A 26464-nucleotide genomic window follows, 5' to 3' on the forward strand; every position below is an offset into this window, starting at 1 on the left:
AAATGGATGCATTTGCTGCTGCTACTCACAATTGTTGGATGGGATTTTAATACTGGATTATTTTTCAACATAGGCTGGCAAATAATTCTGATCTCGAGGACCCCTGAGAGGGCTGTGGGGGACCCCCAGGGATCCTAGGACCGCACTTTAAGGAACACTGACATAGACAATGGGGTGTGTGTGTGTGCACATGTGCGCAGAATTTGGAGGGAGTGATTTCTATTTTTAAAAAATTATTTCCAATTACCTAAAGCCCTGCGTGTGGTATCAAACCCATGACTTGTGAGTTATCAACCCGGTAGGCAGGGGATCCAAGCGCTGATGGGGCTGCGTTTTTGAGAAGTGCCAACCCTCTGCTGGTCACTTAAAAGGGTTTATTGCAGTGTTTTTCAAACTTGTAAACTTTAAGATGGGTGAACCTCTACTCCCAGAATTCCCCAGCCAGCAGACTTTAAGGTGTGTGGACTTGAACTCCAGAATTCCCCAGCCAGCATGCTGGCTGGGGAATTCTGGGAGTTGAAGTCCACTCATCTTGAAGTTGCCAAGTTTGAAAAACACTCGTTTATTGCAAACTCACATGAACCAGGGTTTTTCTAGACATTGTTAGTGTGTTTGTAACAAATCACCCCGCCCCCTTGCTGGTTTCAAACACCATACGTAAGAAATAACAGGAGCCAAATAATTAGCCAGCCGAGTTTCGGTTTATCTTTTCCGCTCAAGAAAGTCCTTCAACGTTTTCGATGGATCCTTCGGATTCGCTGAAACTTTCTTCAGCTGCCCCTTTCATCTCAATGTTCCCGTGGTGGGCACAGCTCGGCTCCCCCCTTCAAGGACAGAGAAGTCTGTGTCAAATGCAGCTTTTACGAGCGCTCTGAGAGGGGATTAAGCAAGCATCGGCATGCATAATTTATCAGAGAATCAGAATATAACAAATGTCTTTTCCTTGGCTCCGAGGAAGAAGAATTACACTTTTTTTTTTCCTGGCCAGCGCAGGTAGGTACAGCAGAGGAAGCTCAGCACAACTGTTCATTTCAGTAGCTCTTGGGGGGCACATAAAGAAACACCAGTTTTCCATCCCAACCAGCTTCTGATGAACACGTAAGCATTGGCGCTCCCAGCTTAAGCTTGTGCACAACACAGCTCAGATCAATTTGCTTCCCACGCTTCCCTGCTTGAAATTAATAGCTCCTATCAATTGCTGGATTATTATAACAGTATGTGGGAATGACCTTGGGAGACAGGAGGGAGAGCTGCAGACTGGACCACCAGTGGGTAAAAGATGTCTCAGCCCACAGAAGGAAGGAAGACATGGGAAACGTTTCAGAAGGGACCCTCCCTAGTTTTCTGAAGAGTAAAAGGAAAGGAGGGGAGGAATACTTTCAGACTTGCAAGATTCTGTTAATGTAACTTTACAGTAAAGGTAGAGTTAGTATTCATGGTGTAATTGTATATGGGAATGACCTTGGGAGTCAGAGGGAAGACATGCAGCCAGGGGAACAGTCGGATAAGAGGCGGCTGAGCCTGTAGCAGGAATGGGTGTGGCAAACATCTCAGAAGGGATCCTTCTAGTTTCTTGGACTGTAAAGGCGAGTGGGGGAGAGACGTACTTTCAGACTTGCAAGATTCTCTTAATAATAAACTTAGAGCTAGTACTTCTGGGTGTGCTTCTTGTCTGGATTAACTCACAAGGCTGACACATGGTGTGTGCTTTTTGTCTGGACTATCTCGAAGGGCCGACATCCATCTTGCAAGTCTGCAAGCCCTCCTCCACTCTTCTCCTTTTCCTTTCCCAAAAACTAGGGAGGGTCCCTTCTGAAACCTCCCCCATGCCCCTCTGCTTCTGTGGGCTGAGATACCTTTTCCATGACGGTGGTCTAGTCTGAGGCTCTTCCTCCTGTCTCCCAAGGTCATTCCCACAGACCGTTACAATGATTTAGGTTAGGTTTTAATTCCACCTTTCCTCTGGGAGCAAAAGGGGGCAACGGTTGTGCTTCTTCCAGTGATTTCCCCCCCCTAACCACAACCATTCGATCAGGTAAGTTGGGTTGAGAGAGAGGGATGAGTCCAGAGTCGCTCCATAAGCTTCTGTGGCTGAGAGCAGATCAGAATCTGGGTCTCCCCACTCCTAGTCCAGCACCTTCACCCCTGAACCAAACTGGCATTTAATGCTAACAAAGATTAGTTTACACAACAGATGGCCACACCTAGGTCCCCTTGAAAAGTAAAGCAATTCAAGCTGGTTAGGGCTCGGAGGGGAGACCACAAGGAAATCCCAAGCTTTGGGGCTAGTCTGAAAACCATCCAGGAGTAGAAACTGGCAGACCGCTTCTACATTATCGCCCAGAAAACTAAATGAATGGAAGGAGACCTTTTCCTTAAGATTTAATGACCATGGACGAAAACTATACCGGGGGGTGGGGGGGAGGAATGGGGACTTGTAACCCAGTTTTATGGGAATAGATATGGACCATTTTTGTAAAAGACACCTTGGCTGTGCAGGTTAGCGCAACTCTTAAAGCAGCCACATCTGTTCTTTCAGGCTCTCATGGAAGCCTTAAGAAAAACAGAGCTGCTTTAATGAACAGCTGAGAATGGGAGGTCTGGAGCGCTGCTCCCAAACTGCGTTCAAAGAGAAAATGGAGAAAAGTAGCAGAGCCAGGGGTTCTGCATAATACAGGTAATCCCCAACTTACGACCACAATAGGGACCGCAAAATTCATCATTAAGCAGTGTGTTTGTTAAGCGAGGCATCACGTGACCCCACCCGATTTTATGACATTTTTTGTAGTGGTCGTTAAGCAAATCACATGGTTGTTAAGCGAATCATGTAGTTCCCCGTTGATTTTGCTTGTCGGAAGCCAGCTGGGAAGGTCGCAAATGGGTATGTTACCCCGGGATGCTGCAACTGTCGTAAATACACACCGGTTGCCAAGTGCCTGAATTTTGATCATGTGACAGCATGGACACCGCGACGGTCGTAAGTGTGAGGACTGGTTGCAAGTCACTTTTTCAGTGCTGTCATAACTTCCAACAGTCGCTAAACAAATGGTTGTGTCGAGGACTACCTCTATACCTAACATGCTGCCGTGATGTGCTTGCTGTCAATCTAGGTCTTTCTGCCATCAAAAGCATTTTAGGTGACGTCGATGGGATGGACGTGATCCATCATCACCCTTACCTCTGGATGGCATCTGGCAGACCTTTGTTTAGGTTGTGGCTGTCAGCAATTGGACAAAGAACTTCTTCCAAAACTTTGTCAAGGCTTGAATGAGCTCTGCGAGGAGAGGAAAGGAAAAGAAAGGAAAAGAAAGGAAAGATTATTAGCAAGGACAGCCGCAGTTGGACTGATGGAGAGAGACTCCTGGCTTTTGTTATCGTTGTCATTTACACACCCCTGGAGCTTATTGGCCTGGAAAAACACATCCAATGTAATTTGCTAACGTGCCCGTTTTTGCTGGCTTAATCTAAGTGGGCAGGCAGCAACTACAGATGTGCACGCTGTTCCATGCACAAATTGTTCCTTGCAGGGAACAGCTATTTCTGCGAGGCCTGTGCCAGAACCGAAAGCTGGCATGGCTCAGTATGGGGCTGCTGGTTCCAGGCAAAAGGTTCCCCCTACCTCACCCCACCCCACCCCACCTTTTCAGGGAGATTAGAGCAGGAAAGGCACTTGAGGGAAAGTGGGGGAAGCAAGGAGCAGGGAAGATGGATGCTCGCTTGGAATATCAGCGCGGCAGCCATGGCCAATGGGAAGATCAAGGCGGGAAACAGGACATCCTGCACTGGAGGCTGTTTAAGGGACAAAGGGGGGAAAAATGGGCGGCAGGGACATGCCTTTCCCTCCTTGCCCAAAGCATTTCCAAGATCCGGAGGTTTTGTTTCCAAACCCCTCCGTCCTTTGTTTCTGCAGCAACAGGGTCTGGCTCGCTCGAAACTTCCCGGGCATCCACGCTCTGTGCCTCTGTTTGCTGCAAGTGAGCCTTGCGTGGCCGAGCGGCTTTCAGTGGGACGTTCAAGTGGCCCTTTCCTTTGGATGTTAAGAATCTACTGGGCCACTTCAGGGGCTCTGGGGCAAAACCAACCGTAAGCTTTTCAGTGAAATCTGCCTGCGGCTCCCGGCCATCCGAGAGACCGTTCTGAGCCCCAAGGGTTAGACCCAGCTCCACCCAAGCCCAGGAGGAGGACAGGGGTGTCAAGAAAGTCAAGATGGTGGCCGTGGCCGCCATCTTGATTTTTTGGATCCCACCTGTGCACACATCTGGATTCAGGATTTAGAAACAAGGGCCAGGAGAGGGAAAAAGCCACTTTGCAAACCAGTGCCATCTGCAATAAAGAAGAAATGGAATGGAAAAAGGCACTGCGTTGTCCTATATAAGATCAAATCTTCCAAGTTTTTTTTGCTTAAGACAGCAAGATATGAAGGCAACTCAACGGTCTTGGAAAACACAAAACTTTGTAGTCAACTCAATGGCTGCCAAGCGGAATTAAGCGCCCTAACCCTTGCTCTCTAACCTTCAGCACCTGCAGGTGAAAGATTACAGGTAGTCCTCGCTTAACAACCACAATTGGGACTGGCATTTCAGTTGCTAAGTGAAGCAGTCATTAAGCGAATCCAACCCGATTTTATGACCTTTTTTGCAGCAATTATTAAGCAAATCACCGCAGGTGTTAAGCGAACCACGTGGGTGTTAAGCGAATCACGCGGTTCCCCACTGATTTTGCTTGCCGGAAGCTGGCCAGGAAGGTCGAAAATGGTGATCACATGACTGTGGGATGCTTCGACTGTCATAAATGCGAACCAGTTGCCAAGCGCCCAAATCATGATCACATGGCTGTGACACTGCAAATCATAAGTGCAAGGACTGGTCATAAATTGGTTTTTTCAGCACCGTCGTAAGTCCGAACCATCGCTAAATGGATGGTCGTTAAGCGAGGACTACCTGTGATTCGCATATGGGCTTCCCTAAGGCAATGTCCTGCAGGTGTGATCAGATGCAATTCTGGGGGTGGGCTATTGGAAGTTGTGGTCCCAATGTACTGGATTGGAGAAAGCATGATGTGGGTGTTCTGTTTAGCAACAACAGAGGGATTCAAAACTTTGAAAAGATCAGGGTATGTCAAGAGACAGCGAGACTTCTGGGGGAGGGCATCAAACAAGTCCAAATGGTGATTGCAATGCACATATAGAAGAGAGGGGCCTTGAACATGTAGCCACGACCCCAATTTTGACTTTTCTTGACACCCCTCCGTAGATCCCCATTTCCCTTCTTAAAGGAGATTTATACCTTTCTGTATCTTCTCCCAGACACGTGCTCTCGCTGAACCAGAGGCTGTCCTCAGCTTTGCTCACACTGGGTGTTTTCTCTTCCGGCTTCTCTTGGTCTTCTGAATCAAGCCGATCAGGAGCTCCTGACAAAAAGCAGTTGGAAGCAGCTCGAGATATCCCGGTGCGTTGTCAGGAAGAAGGCCTTCCGTTTCAACGCTTGGCAGGGATCCCCTGACTTCGTACTCCAAACTGTACCTTCGCTCAAAATGTATATCCTGCGTCCTCCCCTGCTTTGTTAAAAAGTTTACCAGGCACAGCTCTCCAAGTGGGCTGAAACTACCAATATAAATTGGGGTGGCGGGGTCAGAGAAGCACCTAAAATACAACACAACTGCCGTGTTACTTGGACTCCTGGGGAGGGCTGGATCTCCAAGGAACCACCTTACTTTGCACAGAGGAGATCCAGGTTCACCCACAGCATCCCCAAATGGGGTTGGGAAAAAAATTATGTAGCAAAGCTCCGAAGCTCCAGCTCGATTAAAGCTGCCTCCCTTTAGAAAGCTTAACAGAAATGCTCTACTAGACTCGTTAAGTTCCAGGATACTTTCAACCAGGAGCATCTGCAGGGGGACAGTAAAAAAAAGTCAATTCGATTGTGCCATGACGGCACAATCGAAGCTGGCATGTTGATTTTTTGGACCCGCTCCTCACCCCCACTGCTTATTTTATTTTATTTTATTTTACTTATTTATTTTATGTTTATCCTGCCTTCGTTATTTTTATAAATAACTCAAGGCGACAAGCCTATCTATTACTCCTTCCTCTTCCTATACAGCACTTACGGTAAAAATGACACAGGTATTTCTGTTTTTGGAAAACATCAGCACTAGAATTGGAATACAGGTAGTCCTTGCTTAATGACCACAACCGGGACCAGAATTTTGGTTGCTAAGCGAAGCAGTCATTAAGCAAATCCAACCTGATTTTACCACCTTTTTTGCAGCAGTTGTTAAGCAAATCACCACAGGCGTTAAGCGAACCACATGGCTCTTAAGCGAATTACGCGGTTCCTCGTTGATTTTGCTTGCCAGAAGCTAACCAGGAAGATTGAAAATCAAGTGACCACAGGACACTGTGGTCATAAATGCGAACCGGTTGCCAAGTGTCCAAATCGTAATCACATGACTGTGGGGATGCTGTGACAGCTGCAAGTTGGTTTTTTCAGCACCGTCGTAAGTCTGAACCATCACTAAACAAATGGTTGTTAAGCGAAGACTACCTGTACTCCATCCCTCCAAAGCTGCCTCATAAACACTGATCATGCACCAGGTGTGGCTGATGGGGACAAAGCCCCAGAACAGCTGTCCAACCCCATCTGGATGGCTGCATGTTACCCACCTCAGCTTAGGAAGTTAAAAGAATGACAATCTGGAATGGTGACAATGGCTCTTTGCGGGGTTCTCCCCCCTTTGGTTTTTAAGAAAAAGGACAGATCTTTAATTAACAACAATCTGTCAGAAGCTGCAAGGAAAGGAGATGAGAGGAAGTCAACTGCGGACCACAATCTCTTGCTCTGATCACAACCGTAATGGTTTTCCAATGGGGCCAATGAAGTAAAAATGGTCGTAAAATCGGTCCGGCCTCGTGGTGACTCGACTTACGACTGCAACAACTTAACGATGGAAATTCCCAGTTGCAGTCGCAAGTCGCGGACTACCCGTAGACTCTTTGCAGAGGCCTTTGTACAAACAGCAATTTAATAATACCTGTCTGGGATGTACTTGGACATGTCTGTAGGACATCAACCTACCTTTCCCGGGGGGGCTATGCTGAGTAGAAGGAAACTCCCTCCCCGATTCTGCCTGACCCCTCGAAAGGGGCAGCCAAAGATTACTGTCCTGCAAAACATAAAAGGGCAAAAGTGGAGTGGGAGGTGAGCTGGGAAGTTGGGCGTGTTAGAAGTGGGGGCTGAACTGCTTTCCCCAACCTGGTGCCCTCAGATGCTCTGGGCTTCAGCTTCCGTTACGGGGCCGAACAGCCCTGCGGGCGTCTGACTTGGAGCAGGACCGGGCTGCAAATCTCCCTCCCTGCCCTCACAGGGTTTAACTGCAGTCTTTTCAACGCTGGAAAGTGGCTTGGCTAGATAAGAATCTCTACTGCAAACTCAACTGAAGCTACGTTAAGCATTTCATTGCCCTCTATCAAGAGTCAAAGCGTAGCAGTCTTAACGTAAGGGGAAGGAGCAATTGTTTTTAGTGATTTTAATGTGTCTATGGAGCAATTGACTGAAATAATGTGATTTTGGTTAGATTTAGAGTAAGGGATTAATTACGGGAATTGCTGTATATTCTTGCTGTTGAAAGTCGGAAGTCATCCTGTAGCATCTTTTTAAAAATCTTTTTTCATTTTGTATTTTTTCACTTTTTCCCCTTTTTTCCCTGTAGTTTTTGTTTTGCTTTTTTGTAGTTTTTATCTTTGCTTTAAACTTAATAAAACTTTTATTCAAAAAAAAAGTCAGAGTGTAGCTCCCTTTCATCCCCCCAGCAGTGCGAATCCATTCCTTCCCACCTTCTCCAAGTTTCAACAACTCTGGTTTGCCCTTTGAGGCCTTGAAGCTGGGCAAAGGCCGGTTGTTGACAGAACTGGCATCTCTGCCCTGAAAAAGGCTAACTCCCACCTTGAGTCTCCCACCGGGACCACAGTAGAGAAGGGCCGGTGCGGACAATCAGAAGTAGGAAATAGTAGACAGGAAAAGGTAAATAAATCTCTTAAATTTGAAAAATACATAAATAAATCTCATTAGCAAAGATCATGTGACGACGGGCAGGCACGGCTCTTAGGAAGTCAGCAGAAGGCTGTTTTAATTCTTCAGCGCTCAAAACAAAACACACATTTGTTCCCAATGCAAAACAAACATCAGCCGTTCCGGGCCGTGCGACTGGACTTCTTCCTGCCCTGTGGGTTGGGCAGCTTTTTTTCAATCTTTTTCCATTACGGCAGCTTTTAGACTGGATGTGAGAGCCAGTTTGGTGTGGTGGTGAAGCACCAGGCTAGAAACTGGGAGATGTGAGTTCTAGTCCCGCCTTAGGCACAAAGCCAGCTGGGTGACCTTGAGCCAGCCACTTTCTCTCAGCCCTAGGAAGGAGGCAATGACAAACCACTTCTGAAAACTCCTGACTTGTCCAGGCAGTCTCCAAGAATCGAACCCCATTGAACTGATTGAAAATTAAAAAAAAAGACTAGGTGAGGATTGTGGGTTGAGAAGATCTGGCGCATTGCTCCATGCTGCTTGATCTCATTGAGCTTCTGGGATCCCCCTTTGAACCCAGCACTCCTGATGCAAGTACTATTTTAAAGAGGCAGGCAGGAATGGCAGTGTGTGTACGCGCGCACGTGCGCTTCCCTTCTCTCTTTAAACTCAGCTCCTGCATCAGGAATGCCGAGTTTGAAAGGACGAGGACCAGGGTGGTAGGGGGCTTCCAAGCACCATCAGGAGAGCCCTTAAGTCAAGGCAGGGAATGGTGGCATGAGGGATGGTGGGGAAGGAATGGAAGATTCAATGTCAAGACTCAAGAGAAAGAAAGGGAGCCTGTGGGTTGCATCTCTTGTAACCTGAGAGAAGTGTTTCAAATCCAGCCAAGATTTTCCTTAATGAACCCATGAGAAAGGAGGCTGGGAAGAGGCCTCCAAGATTCTGTATTCAGCCCAAGCCTGGCATCAGAGCAGCGTTTCTCAACCTTGCCACCTTGAAGATGTTTGGACTTCAACTCCCAGAATTCCCCAAGCACCCATTCCAAGGCCGTCATAACTTGAGACCATTATTAAACAAATGGTCGTGAGTCGAGGACCACCTTTATTGCAATGACCACCTTGCAAGGAAATACCTAGGGAGATCACACGAGTCTTACCCCAAGTGTCTTCTCTCTGACACCAGCCAGTATCTTTCTCCGCATTTCCCAAGTTTTGTACAGGTGCGGCGTGAATTTACCAGCAGATAGCACACACAAATGGAGAATGTGAATTGTATCGTTTGCATTTTACAGCTTACAATTGTAATTGTGTCTGACGTATGATGGTGGCTGGGGAATTCTGGGAGTTGAAGTCTACACATCTTCAAGGGGCCAAGGTTGAGAAACACTGCATTAGGGAAGGAGGAGGAGGAGTTGCACAGAGCCCCATGGCTGGATGGGTAGGGGTCAGTTCTGCAGGAGGCCAACTGGAGCCTCCCCCAAGACCTCCTCCCCACAAATCAGAACAAGGAGGCTTCTCTGTTTCCCCATGAGAAACCCCTTGTCTCCTGGATAACTTCAATCCAGCTTCAGCCTACCTTAGCAGCAGGATGGCACCAAGATGGAGGCTCTGGGGTGAGGACCCATCCTTCCAAAATGTAACTTGCTGGGTGTGGGTGGGTGTGTGTGTGTGTGTGCCCAGAGCAATGCAATTGCTTGCAACTGGGTACTTCTCTGCCAGCTTGGTGAATTGTTCCTCTCTTTGAAAAAATCTTTGCTATGGGGAAATTCATGTTCATATAGAGCCAACATTGCTTTGCAACTGTGCATGGTTTCAACATTTGTTTCCTTGAGCTTCAAAAAAACAACAACTCCACAGTAAAGGGCTGGCAGGCTAAATCTTGTTCTTTCCAGGAGTGCATTTTGCCTGCTGTTGTTAAAGTCTAAGTGCCTGCTAACTGATAAAGTAGGTAATAATGGAAAGAATATTGCACAATTACCTTGTAGTCTCTTTGTGGTAGCTGAGGGCCTCAAACAAGTTATTTAACTAACTGAAGACTGTTTGCTTAGAAGGGGAGGGAGGTCAGAGGCAAGTTCCTTAAATTCTATTCTATGGAAGATTTTTGAACTTTCAAAAATATTTTTTTAAAATAAGCCCTTTGGCTATTATTTTTTGCAAGTTGGCGGTCTGGTAGTAACTGCCTAGGTTTACTCCAGCAACTGAGGCCACATACAGGTCGACTGAGAGATCAGCACAAACAGCTACCCACTTATTCTTAGGGTGTCAAGATGAAAAACAAGGGAGGAGGAGGTTCATACCAAATTCCTATTGATACTCATGGCTTGAACACATAAAAAGAGTTCCTCTGGCGGGAGGAGATGAGCAGTGACAAATTTGATAGATAGATAGATAGATAGATAGATAGATAGATAGATAGATAGCCTAGAATTTAATGATAGAACACTTGAGTTGTCTTAAATTCTGTTCTGTCAGAATGCAGCCAAGACAAAATGACCCCAAAAGACATTTTGAATGAGACTGTTTTATTCATAATGATACAAAACCCATTTTCGATTTTATGTGCATCCCTAACGAGCAAATCCCAAGAGCATCCAACCCTTGGACTGATCTCTGGCAGGAATAACTTGTCTGTTCTTGTAATGGTATGTGGGAAAGACCTTGGGAGACGGGGCCAAGAGATGCTGCCAAGGGAACCGTCAGATAAGAGGGGGCATAGCCCACAGCTGCATAATGGGTGGAGAAAGAGGCTCAGAAGGAGATGGCGGGAGAACTGTACTTTCAGACTTGCCAGATTCTGTTAATGTAGCTTTACAATAAAACAGAATTAGCTCCTCTGGTCGTGTTTCCTGTCTGGTCTACCCAGTAAGGCTGAGAGTTCTCTGGCAGTTGTTGCTGAGTCTGTTACACAGTCAGACCAACCATCTGTATGTCTGAATACATTCTACGTTGATTCACAATTGCCCACGAGAGGGTTTCCGGCCAATCTGGCTTCATCTGGAAAGTGGGTTGGGGTAGGGATTTAACTTTGGATCTTAGCTGCCCCTCCCTAGTTTGGGGAAAGACTTCTTTTCCCACCACCAAATCTCTGGAGGAGGTGATGATCCATATTGACTGTTACTAGAGGAGGGAAGCTGATTACAGTTTCTCCCGGCACTTTGCCTGGAGCTCAGACAAACATTTTCACCCCTTCTAGGGGAACAAACAAGCTCTTAAGAAGGAAAATCTTTTCAGTGATTTATCCTTCATTTCTATCAGACCTGATTTCCTGAGCTGGGGCCCTGCAAAGCCATCCCAGCCGAGATGAATCTGCAGCTCCTAATGAGCTTATTAAGCACAGCCTGGCTGACCTGTCAATCCACAGAGGAAGAGGTGAGAGAAGCTGACCAGGGGCAGCTGCTGCTGGTCTGGCTCAATGACCTCTAATGCCTCTAATTCCTTCCTCTAATTCCATCTCAATCTGCAGACAGCAGGAGAGATGCAAAGAAGGAGACCATTCCTCAGATGAAGTGGTTTGAATGGCAGGCTAGATAACCCAGAAGAACAGCTGCTGTGAAGATCAGGGTGGGGGGGGCAGCTAAGTTTGCATTGAAAATGCACCAAACGAAGAAAGCTGGGAGCCGGCTGACCATACCCAGCTGATGATGATGTCCCCGAAGCCGGATGCTTGCAGAACAGGCACATTAAATCCTTTTCCTGTGCTGCCGTCTGCTCTCCTAACTTTAAGGTGCATCTCAGAGCCGCCCCAACTGTATGCTCCTGTGTTGTGGGAATGAAGCTAGAGGACTGGCACGGCAGGGTCTTGGCTCTAAAGTTTCAAACTATCCTGCCCGGAGTGATGCTCGGCAGACTGGCCTTGGGACCCATCAGCTCCTCTCCTTCTGGCAACCTTACCAGGTTCCAGGGAGGGTGGGAAGAAAAGCAGATGGGGGCTGTGGGACACTGCTTCCCCCGCCCTGAGCCGCTGGAAGGAAGGGAGAATAGAAATATACTAAATAAATCTGCAGGGTTTGTTCCTCCCTGTTTGTGCCTCCCTGGAAACTGACAGCACAAGGGACTGGTCCAGCCTTCGCGGAGGCTGCGCAAGGATTCTCTTGCTATTTCTGACTCACCTCAAGCCCCACAGACAGCCCGTTTGGGGTAGTGGTTAAAGCACAAGGCTAGAAACCGGGAGGCCGTGAGTTCTAGTCCTGCCTTAGGCACGAAGCCAGCTGGGTGACCTTGGGCCAGTCGCTCCATCGGCCCTGGGAAGGAGGCAATGGCAAACCACTTCCAGAAAACCTTGCCAAGGGAACTGCAGAGACGTCTCCAGGCAGCTGCCGGGAGTCAGAAACTGACTTGAAGGCGCACGCACACACACAAAAGCCCCCAGGCCTGGTTCCCTGAACCAACTTACGGGTTCTAAGAGCCCAGCGGATGGGTGCTGGGCAGCAGGCGCCACTTCCGTAATCACTCCTTTCGCACGGGCGGCAGGAAACGTGCTGAGTCCTAGCAAGGAGACGTCATGGGTAGCCCAGCATGATGTATCTATGGTCATCACACAATAATCCTTGTATTTTGTGACAGTGGAGGAAAATTTTGGTGCGGGATCCGCTGGGGGAAAGAGAAGGAAGGAGAAAACCCAATCATGGAACGATTTTTAAGCCCCCTTCTCTCTCTCCGCCCCCCCACACCCAGACCCTTTATTAAAGCAGCGTTCTAAATAGCTCCTTTCTGTTCACCTACGTTGGGTACAAATTACTGGCAGATGTTCAGACAGAGAAGTCGCTACCAGCTCGGTTTTCCTCCCTCCTCTCTAAAAATTCAACCAATTTGTAGTACTCTGCAGCCACTCTTTAACTGTTCAATACTGTGAAAATTGCTTATTGAGCACAAGATCCCGATCTGCCACTCTCCAAATTCTGCTCTTCTGCAACGCACTAGCAATGGCAGCCCAAAGGGCTCAGGATCCCTCGGCCTGCCCAGATTCATCAACCCGTTTTATTGACGATGCCTGCTAAGATGCCACGTCAAAACCATGACGACCCGAGCAACTCACAGCAACCGTCATGATACAATTCACTCTATAATAATCGTAAGAACAACAACAGAAAAACCGTAATTGTCCTAAGGTAGCTCTCACTTAATGACCACAATTGGGACCAGAATTTTGGTTGCTAAGTGAAGCGGTCACTAAACAAATCTGACCCGCTTTTATGACCTTTGCTGCAGCAGTCGTTAAGCGAATCACCATGGGTGTTAAGCAAACCATGTGGTCGTTAAGCGAATCACACAGTCCCCCACTGATTTTGCTTGCCAGAAGCCAGCCAGGAAGGTCAAAAATGGCAACCATGTGACCACAGGATGCTGCAACGGTCATAAATGCAAACTGGTTGCCAAGTGCCCAAATCGTGATCACATGACTGTGGGGATGCTGCAATGGTTGTAAGTGTGAGGACCAGTTGCAAGTCATTTTTTCCAGCACTGTCCTAAGTCCAAACTGACACTAAATGAATGGTCGTTAAGCGAGGACTACCTGTAATTCAAACCATAACCATATGCCACTGACCACTAGAACATTACTGTATACATCCTAAGTCCTCCATTATACACCTCTTAGTCCCCAAATGTTCTTTAAGAGGCAGCTTTCCCAAAACTTTCTAAACATCTTGTGATGGTGGTGACCTCTGTCTCCTACAAAAGGACACTTTGGAGGAAGGGGTTTCCTGCAGAGAAGCTGCATTTGCCAGTCCTGCTTGCCAGACTTCTGTGGAGTATGGGGTCTTTGAACAGGCCACTGACAGACATGCTTTGGTTGGGCATGGGGCAGGAGCTCTTAGAGATAGCCAGGCCCAGCCCATGCAGGACTAAGGTCCTGCATGGACCAGCATGTTGAATTGCATCTGGAAACAACACAGCTCCTGCACTGCTGGTGTTGGATGACAATACTGGCTTGTTCCCATTAATATGTAGGCAACTGCATGTTGTATAAGTTGTAGTCTGGGCTGGTCTTCAAGGGCAGTCTGTCCAAGTGACGGTGAGGGCGTGAGGGCGTTGTCAGGGCCTTCTGTTCCAGGAACAGCCCCAAATGGGGCATCAACTGGAGTTGGGCACAGGCCTCCCTGGCTGCAGCTCCCACCTGCTGTTCCAGTAGGAGTTGAAAGTCCAGGAGCACCCCAAAATTGTGCACCAGCTCTTTCTGGGGGAGCCCAACAGTTGCTGTTGTCCTGGAATCAGGACCCAGGGCCACTCCGCCTTGCTGGGGTTAAGCCTCAGCCTGTCTCTCCTCAACCGGACCTTCCGCATACCTGGTCAAGACGTCCACTGCCTGGGTTTGAAACGTCCAACCGGGTATCGTCAGAATTTTGATTATATCGAACCCCAAATCATTTGGTGACCTCCCCCAGTGGTTCCATGGGGGTGCTAAATAGGACCTAGGAGAGGGTTGAGGGCACTCCATATTACAAGGCCTGCAGACCCAACTCCCCCCCTCCCCAGCAGAAGATGCATTCATGGAGCTGAACCACACTCCCGCTCCAAGCCCCGCCACAGGTTATCAAGAAGACAGACCTATGTAGCTTCCATCCCATGCCTAAAAAGGGTCCAGATAATCTGCTACTCCAGAGCCCACTGCAGCTGATGCCCCACCGCCTTTTCACTATCCTTCCCCCAAGGGGAAGGGAACCCACCATGAGCCCTTCGATGCCCACCATTTGCCAGGCAGCACGTGGGGGCCAGGTGTGTCAGCGATCAAGCCCACAGGGGACCAAGCTCACCTACCCCAGGACTCTGTCCAGTTCCTGGGGATTGCCAACTTCAAGCTATAGAGCCAAGCGAGGCAGATGCCTGCTGTCATCTCAGATTCCACGCCTCTTAGGCAACACTGCCTCTTTCATCTTCCTCCAGCTTTCCAGATGTTCAGACCCTTGGAAGGCCAAAGGCTGCAGCTGAGCCCCAATTCTCCCACTGGGACGAGTGTCGCCCCCCCCGCCCCCCCCCAGAATTGTAAGCTAAACCCTGCTACCTCCATCAACCCTTGACTGACCTGGGCTAAGCGGGGTGCTGGCCTTAATTGGGGAGTTAGTACTTCTGGGAGTTTTAAAAGCTGACGTCTTACACGAATCCTTGCAAGAGATGCTAGATAAATCTTGAATATCTGCAAGGGATCTAAGCAAAACAAAAGGTAAGACGTAGATGAGGCGTCACCAACAGGAGTTTCTTCTCTGTCCAGGAATGCTGGACTCTGCTTTCTCCGCTAACCCTAGATTTGGATCCTCACGTGCCCGTCTTCCCTGTGTGTCACCCAACTCCCCAGTCCTTGCACGAGGATACGGACCCCTGCCTTGCCTCCCTTGGCTATGGGGCAATCTGGGATGCCAAAACCCTTGGACAGACCACGCAGATGGCCCTTTCAGGGGCAAGACACCAATATGTTAAAGGAAGGAAGGAAAGCAATCAGACGATGATGGAAACGTAACTCTGAGATCTCAGCTGAAAACACCGAGTGATCTTGCACGACTGGGATTCTATTTAAACCTTATTTAGAAGTGATTTAACTTGCAACTCTAGGATGGGCTCGATTTGGAAATGCTCCACACTTCCAAAGCTCCACAGAACATCTGCATTAACTAGGCTCCATTCCACAACTGGGTTAAAGAGTGAAGTTGTGTTAAAAGCTGAACCCAGGCTGAATCTGCCTCTTGCCCGGTGCCTGGCCTGCCCCAGCTTGGCAGCACACTGGCACGCCCGGTTCTACCCGGCTTCCCTCCACCCAACTCCACAGCAACCAACAGCGAGAGAAACCAGCTCTGCTCCAAAGCAGCGAACGGTCCTTACGGGTCTCCTTTTGATTCTCTTGGAGCTTCACCGAGCCTCCTGCCTTGTGCTGTCCCAGGGCTGTGGGGGAATAAATAGAATAAATACAAGGTGCTGAGGAGAAGCAATTCCCCTAGACCGCAAGGAAGAAGCCGTGACCTCCTGGATCGGACCCCTGGCCCATCTACCTAGCCGTCTGTTCTCCCAGCACCCAACCATCTGCCCAAGGAAGCCCGTGTGTCTCCCAGTAGGTGGCCGTGAGAGGAGGAGGAGGAGGAGGAAGAAAACCAGTAACAACAACCTAAGAAGAGAAGAAGGAGAAGGAGAAGGGAGGTAGAGGAAGGAAGGGGAAGGGGAAGGAGACCACCAATAACAACATGAGAAGAGGAGGAGTGTCATGACCTCGTTGCAAGGCACAAAGAGCCTCACAACGTGGATCATGATCATTAAGGAAAAGAGGAAGGAGATAATCAAACCAGGGATTAACACAAGCACCCAAAGGCACCCACACCCATGGACCCATAAGCAACTGAAAAGAGAGACGTCAGAGGAGTGAAGATAAGAAGCACATGGTGCCCCGGAGGACACAACCGTCGCAGGGAGACAAAGAAGACACCGGGGAAAACGCCCAGGCAGCCATTAAGGGTCCCATCAAGAGGGATCGGGGCATTGAGGGGTGGGAAAGCCCGGGGCAATACAAGAGGGTATAAAAGGGGCACCCCCACACTACCTACCCCGTTCCCGTTTTTCGTTCTGTCAGCTATCATTCCAATAAACCAGAAATCCTTAATACCCATTAAGTGAGTCTGTGTCTTATTGCGAAGCGAGGCTGGCCCTGACAAGGAGGAGGGAGGTAGAGCAGGGAAGGGGAAAGGGAAGAGGAAGGAGGAGGAGGAGGAGGAGACCACCAATAACAACATGAGAAGAGAAGGAGAGAAGGAGAAAAAGACCACCACCACCAACGTAAGAACAGAAGCCGTGCCCTGCTGAATCAGACCCCTGGCCCCTCTAGTCCAGCAGCCCGTTCTCCAACCAACCAGCTGCCCAAGGGAGCCCACGAGTCCCCCAGCAGAGGGCCTTCAGAAGTGTCAGACTGCCACCAAGGCTGACAGCCCTTGATCCCCAAGACTTCCAGGAACTGGTCCAAACCCTGTTTTGAAGCCAGCACGTGAGCGGTAAAACAAGCTCTCTGCAGAGAGGAACAGCAGCAGCTCCAGAAGAGAAGAAGTTAAGAAACATTATTAAATGAGACCTGTCCAAGAATAGGGCCAGTTTGGCATAGTGGTTAAGGCACCAGGCTAGAAACCGGGAGACTGGGAGTTCTAGTCCCACCATAGGCACAAAGCCAGCTGGGGGACCTTGGGCCAGCCACTCTCGCTCAGCCCCAGGAAGGAGGCAGTGGCAAACCACTCCCGAAAAACCTTGCCAAGGAAACTGCAGGGACTGGTCCAGGCAGTCACCGAGAGTCACAAAATGACTTGAGGGCACAATTTTTAAAAAAAGCATATTTGGCTTAGTTATGGAGGGAGCCCAGAATGGCCCAATGCACTCAGTCCCAGGGAACAGGTCTGCACTCACGCGAGGCCAAAACTGCCGACATCAGACTTAACCAACAGGTTGCCCAGATGTGCTTGTCACAAGCTCAGCATCCCTTCAGACAGCAGAGAATTCAACTCAAGAAATATCAAGAGAATTATTTCAAGAAATAAGGGAAGTAGTAATATTTCTGATATTAAGGGTTGGATGCAACAGACGTGTGACTTACCCCTTCTCGAAAAGGCAGTTTTGCTGACCAATCTGAAAACATCTCCCTTGTGTTCTTCTGTGCACAGCATTGTGCTTTTCCGTGGCACAGGTTTTATGAAATTTTATAACGTTAGAGAAATGTACCCCAAGGTACATTTAGAAATCCGCTGAACATTTAATTCAGATGGGACACGCATCATTTCCCCCTTTTCTGTTTTTTTTTTTTTTGGTTTGTTTTCCATTTAGTTTGGGTAGCTGTGTTTATGTTATATAAATTATTATATTATATAAATTTTTCATATATTATTTTTCCTGGCTTTTTCATACTTGGTATTTTTTTCCCCTATTCCTTTCTATAAAACTTGTTAGGCTAAATAAAGAAATATATTTAAAAAATAAAGCAATCGATTGCTGTGATGGATTGAAGAGAGAGAAACAGATACAAACCGTTGTGTTCCTTCTCTTGCGTTCTGTGGTTGCCGGTTCTAACCAGCATCCATGAGCAGGGATGGCTTTCAGTTTCCAAAAGTCCCTGGCCTTGGATGCTGGTTAGAAGAGGTAACCACAGAACGCAAGAAAAAGAAAGGAAAAAGGAAGGGATAACTGGGTGGGGTGGGGTCACCCTTCCTGGCATCCTCCAACTGTTCTCCAACCTGCTTCTCTCTCCTCATGCTCACCTGGACAGGTAATCTCTCATATCAAGCACTCCATAGCCAAGAAGAGCACTGTGGGTCAAAGGCCACAGAGTGGAACAGGACCCAAGCCGAGTGCCCCTAATCCTTCCTCCCTGTGGTTCCCTGGTGCATTCACTTGACCAACTAAGACCAATATATAAGAGCCTGGGAAGAGAGTTGGACCCGATCAGCGTTTTTCAAACTTGGCAACTTTAAGATGCATCTCAAAGTTGCCAAGTTTGTGACTAGACATCTCCAAACTCCCTTCCGGTCCTTACGTTTTATGGTTCCAGGAACCAAGAATTCTGAGTATGAGCTATAAGGCTGGTGCTGGAACTGGTACCATTCCGCAGTGCCAGATTTCAACTGCTATATAGGTTGTCCTCATTTAGCGACCGCAATTGGGACTGGCCACTTGGTTAAGCAAAGTGATCACTAAGTGAAACCATGACTGTGCTTATTTATTTATTTATAAATGTATTCACTGCCCATCTCCCCCTCACAGGGGACTCTGGGCTGCTTACAATAAAACAAGGTTCACATTTAAAACCATTCCAAATACAGTAATACAATAAAATAGAAATACGATAAAATCTAAATGGCAAGAGATTTTAATCAGTCCGTGAGTGTAGGACACCCCTCAAAATCACTTAGGGCGCTAGCCATCCCCAGGTATAACTGTTCCCCCTCCCATTCCAAGCCTGCAGACAGAACCAGGTCTTTAAGTCATTTTCGGAAGTCCAGGAGCAAGGGGGCCTGTCTCACCTCTGGGGGAAGGATGTTCCAAAGGGCAGGGGCCACTGCAGAGAAGGCACGCTTCCGAGACCCCGCTAGATGGAATTCTTTTATAGATGGGGTCTGTAACATGCCCTCCCTGCATGACCGGGTGGGACGGGTCGATGTAATAGGGATGAGACAGTCCCTCAGATATCCTGGTCCCATGCTTATGATCTTATTTCAGCTTTCCTTTGCTTTACAGACCTGCGAAGGTTGTAAATGCGAGGACTGGTCACCAAGTTACTTTTTCATCACCGTTGTGACTGCAAATGGTCACTGTCCAAGACAGTCGTTAAACGAGGACTACCTGTATGTATTTGTTTACTTATAGGGCTTATAGGCCACCCTGATCAACCAACTCTGAGTAGCGTACTACTTCCCCATCTGTAATTTGGGGTTAAAAACAGATTAATAGCTAAATTTAAAATTAAAACATTGTCACAACCAGGGATCAACCTTCTATACGATAAAACCGAGACACAGTTATGGCGGGTTGGTACCTCCCCTGCTGATTGTGAGAATGGGAGTTACAGTCCAACACATCTGGACTTCAACCAGACTGGCAAAAGTTGGGGTGAAGCTAAGCAATGTCAAGCTTATAAACAAGACAGCAATGTTTTCATGTTCTAAAATATACACACCTTACATGGGCAGGAAATAATTCAGAGGGATTACTAGTAATACAGCGTGCAATCTTGTTTATTTATTTATAGGAATGTTGATGCTATTCCTTCATTAAACAGTCCCAAACAGCTTACAAAAGCAGTAAAATCATTTTAAAACAAACAAGCTGGTAACAAAAGACGAACCGAAAAGCAGAAGGAAACGAGGCAAAAACAGAAGAGAAGCAACCCAATAAAATAATACAAGCCAATGTAAAAAGGTAGTTTTCATCTAAGTGGCTGTCTGAACATAAAAAAAAAAAAACTTTCCTACCTGATTGCAGGAGGAAATCTCTCTCTCCTTGGCACATCGTCATGGATGTATTTTGTACCTGTCCCACAGGAAAACTCTCTTCCTATTGAATACAAATAGCAACGTGCTCAGGGAACCTGAAATATACTGCTAAATAGAAAAATACGCATTTATTATATTTTCAGGACCAACATCTTTTGCTTCCAGCAACTTGCAAAGACAATGGTTTTAAAGAGGCCTCTTTGTCTTCTAGACAATGTTTCTAAAGAGGTCTGTCGTCTTCTTTTTTTAATAAACACATTCAGAATTCCCCAAGGATGAAATATTTACAAATCTCCAGTGAATATAACCCAATGTTAGAGCAGATGCACGAGACCACCTTGTCTCTCTCCAGGGCAGAAGATGGAAATCAGGATATTGCATGTTGAAAATCTAATTGAAATCTCCAAATCCCCTACAGATGTTAAGCTACTTTTAAGCTGCTTCAGGGCTAAGAAATTTACTTGCCAAAGTGCAGGTGAGAATCTCCCCCTCCGCTTGCGCGCAGACTTCACCTGAACAAGGTTTGTGTGCAGGGAATCCTAAACTCAATTCTCTCCTTTTGAGGTTTTACAGATGTCCTCAGCGGAGATGGTGAGCGTATAGAGATGTATGTAGCATTATGAAACCCATATTGATTTTACACCATCTGAACTGTTACAGCTTTCTCCAAAGAAATCTAGAAATTCTACTTCCTGGTGATGCAGTTAGAGATCTAACACAAAAGGAAATGCAGGATTTATGCAGCAAAGGGACTGAGGAATAGGCAATTCGTCTTCTGGGGGAGATAAGAACTAGAGAAATGGTCTTGACTGGGAGCACGCAGGGTATGTTAAAGAAGCGAAGATGACGTTTCACGTAAAAAAGGAACATGGCTTTGATTACGGGTAGTCCTCCTTTAGTGACTGCAATTGGGACTGGGAACTCAGTGGTTAAGTGAGGTGGTCGCTAAGTGAAAAATCACATGACCACGACTGTGCTTATGATTTTCCTTCAGCTTTCCCCTGCTTTACTGCGTCAGAAGGATATGACCTCAAACAGCCAAGTGGGCCCAAACTCAATTCACGAGGAAACCAACTAAAAGGGCAAATCTTATAGCCCTTTTCCCCCCCTCCCCTGCCCTTTGGAATGCTTACCCCGCCCTAAGCAAGGCGGCAGAGCCAAGTCTTCAGGTTCCTCTGGAAGGCCAGGAGCGATGGGGCTAATCTCACCTCCGGGGGCAAGACCTTCCAGAGGGCGGGCGCTACTGCAGAGAAGGCCCGCCTCCTGGACCCCACCAGACAGAATTCTCTTACCAACGGGGTCTGCAGCATGCCCGCTCTGCATGACTGGGAGGGACGGGCTGATGTAATGGGGAAGAGGCAGTCCCTCAGGTAGCCTGGCCCCCTGCCATGCAGGGCTTTAAAGGTGATAACCAACACCTTTTAATCACTCCTGAAGGTAGAAAGCAAGACGCGTGGTCCGTGGCAGCTCAGAGAATGCTTATTTGACAGTGTTGATAGAAAATGTGGTGGCAGCACCTTTTAAAGCTTGATTTCCACAGGAACATAAACTCACTGATATGTCGAAAAAAATGCAATCAATGCACTGGGAAAACAGAAAAGCCAAGTGATTAAACTTACTTTTGGAGAATCTTAGAGGACAAATTTTTACTTCTCCATCACCCATGGAAATGAGATGGATTTTTCTAAGTAATTAAGAGGAGAGGATCAGTTAATATTGAAAAAAAAGACTCACTCTGCCCGGCATCGATGGGATGTTCTTTCTGACCACAGATTACTTGAGACTGTTTCGACTGTTCCTTCTGCCCACAGATTTCCTCCGTTATTTCTAGAATATCTTCTTCTTCTTCCTCTTCAGCCGTTGAATACTGAAAGGATAAATCGGAGTTCCTCTGGGACAAACAGTGGAAGGATTCACTTCTCTCAACTAAGCCCCAAACTTGGCACACAAGATGACTTATTTGCTCATATATTTGCCATAGTAAATAGCTGAGTAAATAATTTCTACAGTCTTTGGAAAATTACACCAAAATTAACACACTCTACCTCATTGTGAAAGAACAAGTTGGGGATAGATCATCACGGAGAACACCTACCTATGTGGTCGCTAAACAACTTGATGGCACACAATCAATCAATCAGTCAATCAATCAATCAATCACTTCAAACTGGTGTCCTCCAGCTGTTGGCCAATTCATGTGTCCCTGGAGTCAGTAGCTCAAAGGCCCTGAAGAGGCTTCAGGATAGGTTGAACTACAGATTATCGCATCCAACACCTTCCCAGCCTCTCAGGAACTGATGTTCAGGCTCAAATAATAACTCACCTATAATTTCTAGGCTATCTCATCCACACAGGAATCTGAGGCTTTAAAAAGGGTGGCTGGCTCTTTAGTGGCAACATCAAGTGGGATGGAAATAAGGGATCATCTGGGTTGGGGAACCTAATTAATTACCCAGGACCAGTGTTGGACCAACAGAGTAACCCAGCCTTTAGCTCAGGGTTTCTCAACCAGGGTTCTGTGGCACCCTAGCGTTCTGCGAGAGGTCCCTAGGGGTTCCCTGGGAGATCATGGTTAATTTAAAAAATTATTTCAAACGTGGGCAACTTCGTATGAAAGAGGTAAGTTTCATTCTTTATTTTTAGTTTAAGAACACTGTTGATGCATATATACAGGCCTGCCCATGAAACGAATATAATGATTTTGTAGCTTCTGGCCTAGATGTGCCTGGATGTGCAGGGGTTCCCCCAGGCCTGGAAAATATTTCAAGGGTTCCTCCAGGATCAAAAGGTTGAGAAAGGCCACACCAGCTTCTTGTTGGGAGCTCTCCAGGGTGCTGAAGGAGCAGTTTCCCGGCAAAAGGTGAGCCAGCCTTTGACTTCTTGTGGGGGGCTCTCCAGGGTGCTGACCACAAGATGGCCCGGTCTAGCCAGGGAGGCAAATGTTCTTTAGATTTCCGGTTTGGGTTTCCAATGGCTGCAAGGGGCATGCCATGACATAGGGCTGATGTGTGGGTGGCCTTTTTCCACTGGGGGGTGGAGCAGGAGACGTTAAAAGGAGGAAATGAGGTGAAAATTTTACTCTTATTTATTTATATTTATTAGAGTAATTTTTATATTGGTATATTCTATTTTTATTGTATGGTTGTTGTTTTAATCAATTATTGTAAACTGCCCAGAGTCCCCCACCCCCGCCGACGGGAGGAGATGGGCGGGGACAAATAAAGTAAATAAATAAATAATCATAGTTTGGCAGTGCAGTTTGCTGGATGGCCTGGAAGGGTCCAAATCAGGACCGGGGGTGACATGTGGCCTGCTGGCTGTTCATTCCCACCCCCCAGTCGGCGTTTCTTCCACTAACTAGTATCAGCTTCTTGACATCTACCTCAAACCAAAGCTTTCCCCCCTCCCCCAGCACAATTTCCACAAAGTTCTCTTTTCTCTCTCTATATAAAGTCTCCCTTTTTTCTTACTTCCAATTCAGAATGCTCATGAGGAGCAGAACCACCAAAAAAATAGTCAGGGTCCGGAGTTAAAAACTCCTCCGACACGTTAAGGGAGGAAGATGGCGAGTGGGTCTGCTCTTCCAGCTGTTCCTGCAAGAGACATGGAAATTAGAACGGCAACTTCATCGAAAACGGAGCTGGGATTGCGATGGGGCAACACTGGTTTCATCACTTGCCCCACACCTGTTTAATATTCTGCTTTTCCTTGAGACTCAAGACAACATGCACAAGTGTCTTTGGTCCCCTCATTGTCTCCACATTAAGTGACTCACTTAATGACCACCTCACTTAGCAATGGAAGTTCCAGTCCCAATTGTGTCCATAAGTCAAGGACTACCTGCATTAGCATCTTGGGGCTTTCGCTAGGAACCCCCTTCTGGAACGCTCTCCCTATCTGAATCCTTACCTCGTTTGCTTGCTGAAGCATTGGGGTCAAGGAACCTGCAGGGAGGTGGCGGGGAGCAGGTAGGCAAACCCATGATTGATTTGTACATATTTCTTTCAAACAACCTGCTGAACTCATTTTTTGCCAAACGAAACACCAAACACCGGCAAAACTCCCAGGCCACCCTTCTCGTGAACACATTTTTAATCTCCAGATAACATAGCAGGAAACAAGACTGCATACCAAGTTGCTGGGAGGGCACAAAATGGGATCCTTGTATATTCCCCTGAGGGGTGGCAAGGAAAGGCAAGTTCACAACTAAGACAAAAACACCAATGGGGGCAAAATAGGGAAGAAACAATACCCTGACTGAGGTGGGACCCATCAAGGAGAAACCATCCACACTCACAGCAGGACCAGCAGGGCAAGTGACTCTGTAAAAATAGCCAGCACACTCCACTCTCCCTCACAGTGATGAGGTTATCTAGCCTGGTCATGAAAGGTCTGCAAGCTCAAAGAACACCAGGACCCAACAAGGGGATAAATGGTTGAGAGAAGGGAACGGCGTAACGAATATGGTTGGCTGTGTTGGCTTGGAAACTTCTGAGAAAGTAGCATGGAGTTCCACCTTGAAATAATGGTTCCTGCCTTCTTCCTTGACATCTGCAGAAGAGCAACTGGGGCAACCTTCTCCAACCTTACCTCCCCCCCCCCCAGAAACACCCAGAATTAGCTGGGGAAATCTTGGGGGCAGCAGCTGTACTGCACACAGCATCCTTCTCCAATTCCAGGAGCCTTCCAGATGGACTTCAGCTCCCAGAATTCCCCAGCCAACATGGCTATCACTAAGAATTCTGGGAACTGACATCCACCCACCCACCTGGTTCAGGAAGCCTGATATTTGTCAACCTTTGGCACAAAGGCCTCCCCTGTTTCTCTTTCCCCCAAACTTCACAATGAGTTGATCTGCCCTGATGTAAAGCGCCAGCCGGATCCCGCATCAGGCTGTTTGAAAAGCACCCGAAATTTTCAAATTTTTCAGCGTGCCACTGCATTTAAACATATCTCCAGAATGGCTTGCTGCTGTGATTTACCCTTATTTTGGTCAATGATCTGGATCTGGATTGGCTCATTGGGTGAAAAACAATTGCTTAATTATTTAGCGGGCCAAAGGAGCAAAACGGGGGGAAGCTAACATAAGCATACCCTGCAAGAATCCTCGGTGGTGAGAGAACGGCCCACGTGGTTGTGTGATGCTGCGCCACCCTCGCCGGCTGGAATTGGACTGCGTTTTCCTAATAATAAATTAGACAACACGAAATGCAACATCACCACCAAGAAAAATGAGGGGGGTGGAAGCTGGAATTAGCATGCAAAGGAAAAACTCTGCTTCTTGGCCAACTGACAGACTCTAAAAACAAATAAATCAGAAAATGCCAGCAGAGGCTGAGTTGACAGGGGACGGTGATGATAATGGCAATTAAATGCCCCGTCCACAGAGCCAAAACCATCTATCCTTTCAAGAGGGGTGTCATGCGCTGCCTACCTCTGAATAACGTTCAGACACTGGGTTGCAAATCAGGTTCTGGTTTATTTCAGGGCAGGTACAACGTTGGTAGAAAAAAGCTGAGAGTGACAGGAGCGTGCCGGTGCGGGGTTTAAATACCCCGCGCCGGTCAGCGCCCCCTCGCTCACGGTCACGTCACCCCCCTTTGTCCCATGCGTTGCCCTGCCGTTGGTTGAGGGTTTCCAGGATCGCCCATCCTCAGGTTTCCATTCTTCTGCTGATTGCTTTCAGCTGGGCGATCCCCGTTGTATTGCCGCTGATGGCTTGGGTGGCTCCGTGTTCCGTTTAGCTATTGTTTGTTAGCCGTTAGTCGTTGTGGGTTGATGGCTACTCAACTTGTGCCCCTTCACTTATTTCCTTGTCATTGTCATGTGTGCCATTGCGCTGATGACTTTAGCTCAACGGCACTCATGACATACTGCCCCCTTTTCGAATAGTGTTCTCCCCCGGTTTTCTTGGTTTTCCCCGTGGAGCTGTCAAAACGCCAGATTTTTTTTTTTTTTTTTTCAAAGTTCCCGCCGGAGTAGTTGTTGCCCCTCCCTTTGCTCCTCCCTCTACCACGTGCCTTCCCAGGGTGTGTCCATGGTGCGCATGCTCGGGTTCTGACCTGGCGTGCGCATGCTCCAACCACACCCTGTTTGTTTGGCTCAGTTCGGCGAGGCGAGAGGCGTGGCTGGTCGGGTGCTTCTCAGCTCCAGGTAGGGCCCTTCTTTTCTTATTTAGAGTGCGTCGCCTTTGTTGTGTCTCCTGGGCGTTGCCCCCAGGTTGCCCTGTTGACTTGCTTGCCACTCCCCCGCGGCCGGGGGGCGGGGGAAGGGTGCTGGCGATCGTTTGTCACCACCCCGTGGGCCCGGGGCGGGGGGAGTGAGTCCCGGGGGGGGGAAGGTCCACCCAAGTCGCAGGCTTGGGGGGGGCCCTTTCCCTTGGGGCACGGGAGGCGGGGGGGGCCTGCGGGGGGGGGGTTTGGTTTTGCTGACCTTGGTTGCGGTTTGTCGGGGTATGCCCGGTGAAATGCTCTGGTCAGGTCAGGCGCGTTAACGTTGTGCG

General features: G+C 47.9%; 1 protein-coding gene across 1 annotated transcript in view; it reads right to left on the reverse strand.

Annotated features, from left to right (window-relative positions):
* Positions 1–681: 681 nt before the first annotated feature.
* Positions 682–26464, reverse strand: part of TEX14 (testis expressed 14, intercellular bridge forming factor) — an 81706-nt gene continuing 55923 nt past the window's right edge. The window contains 11 exon segments of the mRNA XM_063291095.1: positions 682–824; positions 3179–3274; positions 5286–5433; positions 7077–7164; positions 12411–12607; positions 15039–15160; positions 15785–15889; positions 19942–20023; positions 21697–21829; positions 23433–23555; positions 25057–25145. Coding sequence (XP_063147165.1) covers positions 716–824; positions 3179–3274; positions 5286–5433; positions 7077–7164; positions 12411–12607; positions 15039–15160; positions 15785–15889; positions 19942–20023; positions 21697–21829; positions 23433–23555; positions 25057–25145 — 1292 coding nt within the window. The 3' untranslated portion in view covers positions 682–715.

This window comes from Candoia aspera, chromosome 1 (assembly GCF_035149785.1).
Source record: "Candoia aspera isolate rCanAsp1 chromosome 1, rCanAsp1.hap2, whole genome shotgun sequence".
Taxonomy (NCBI): Eukaryota; Metazoa; Chordata; class Lepidosauria; order Squamata; family Boidae; genus Candoia; species Candoia aspera.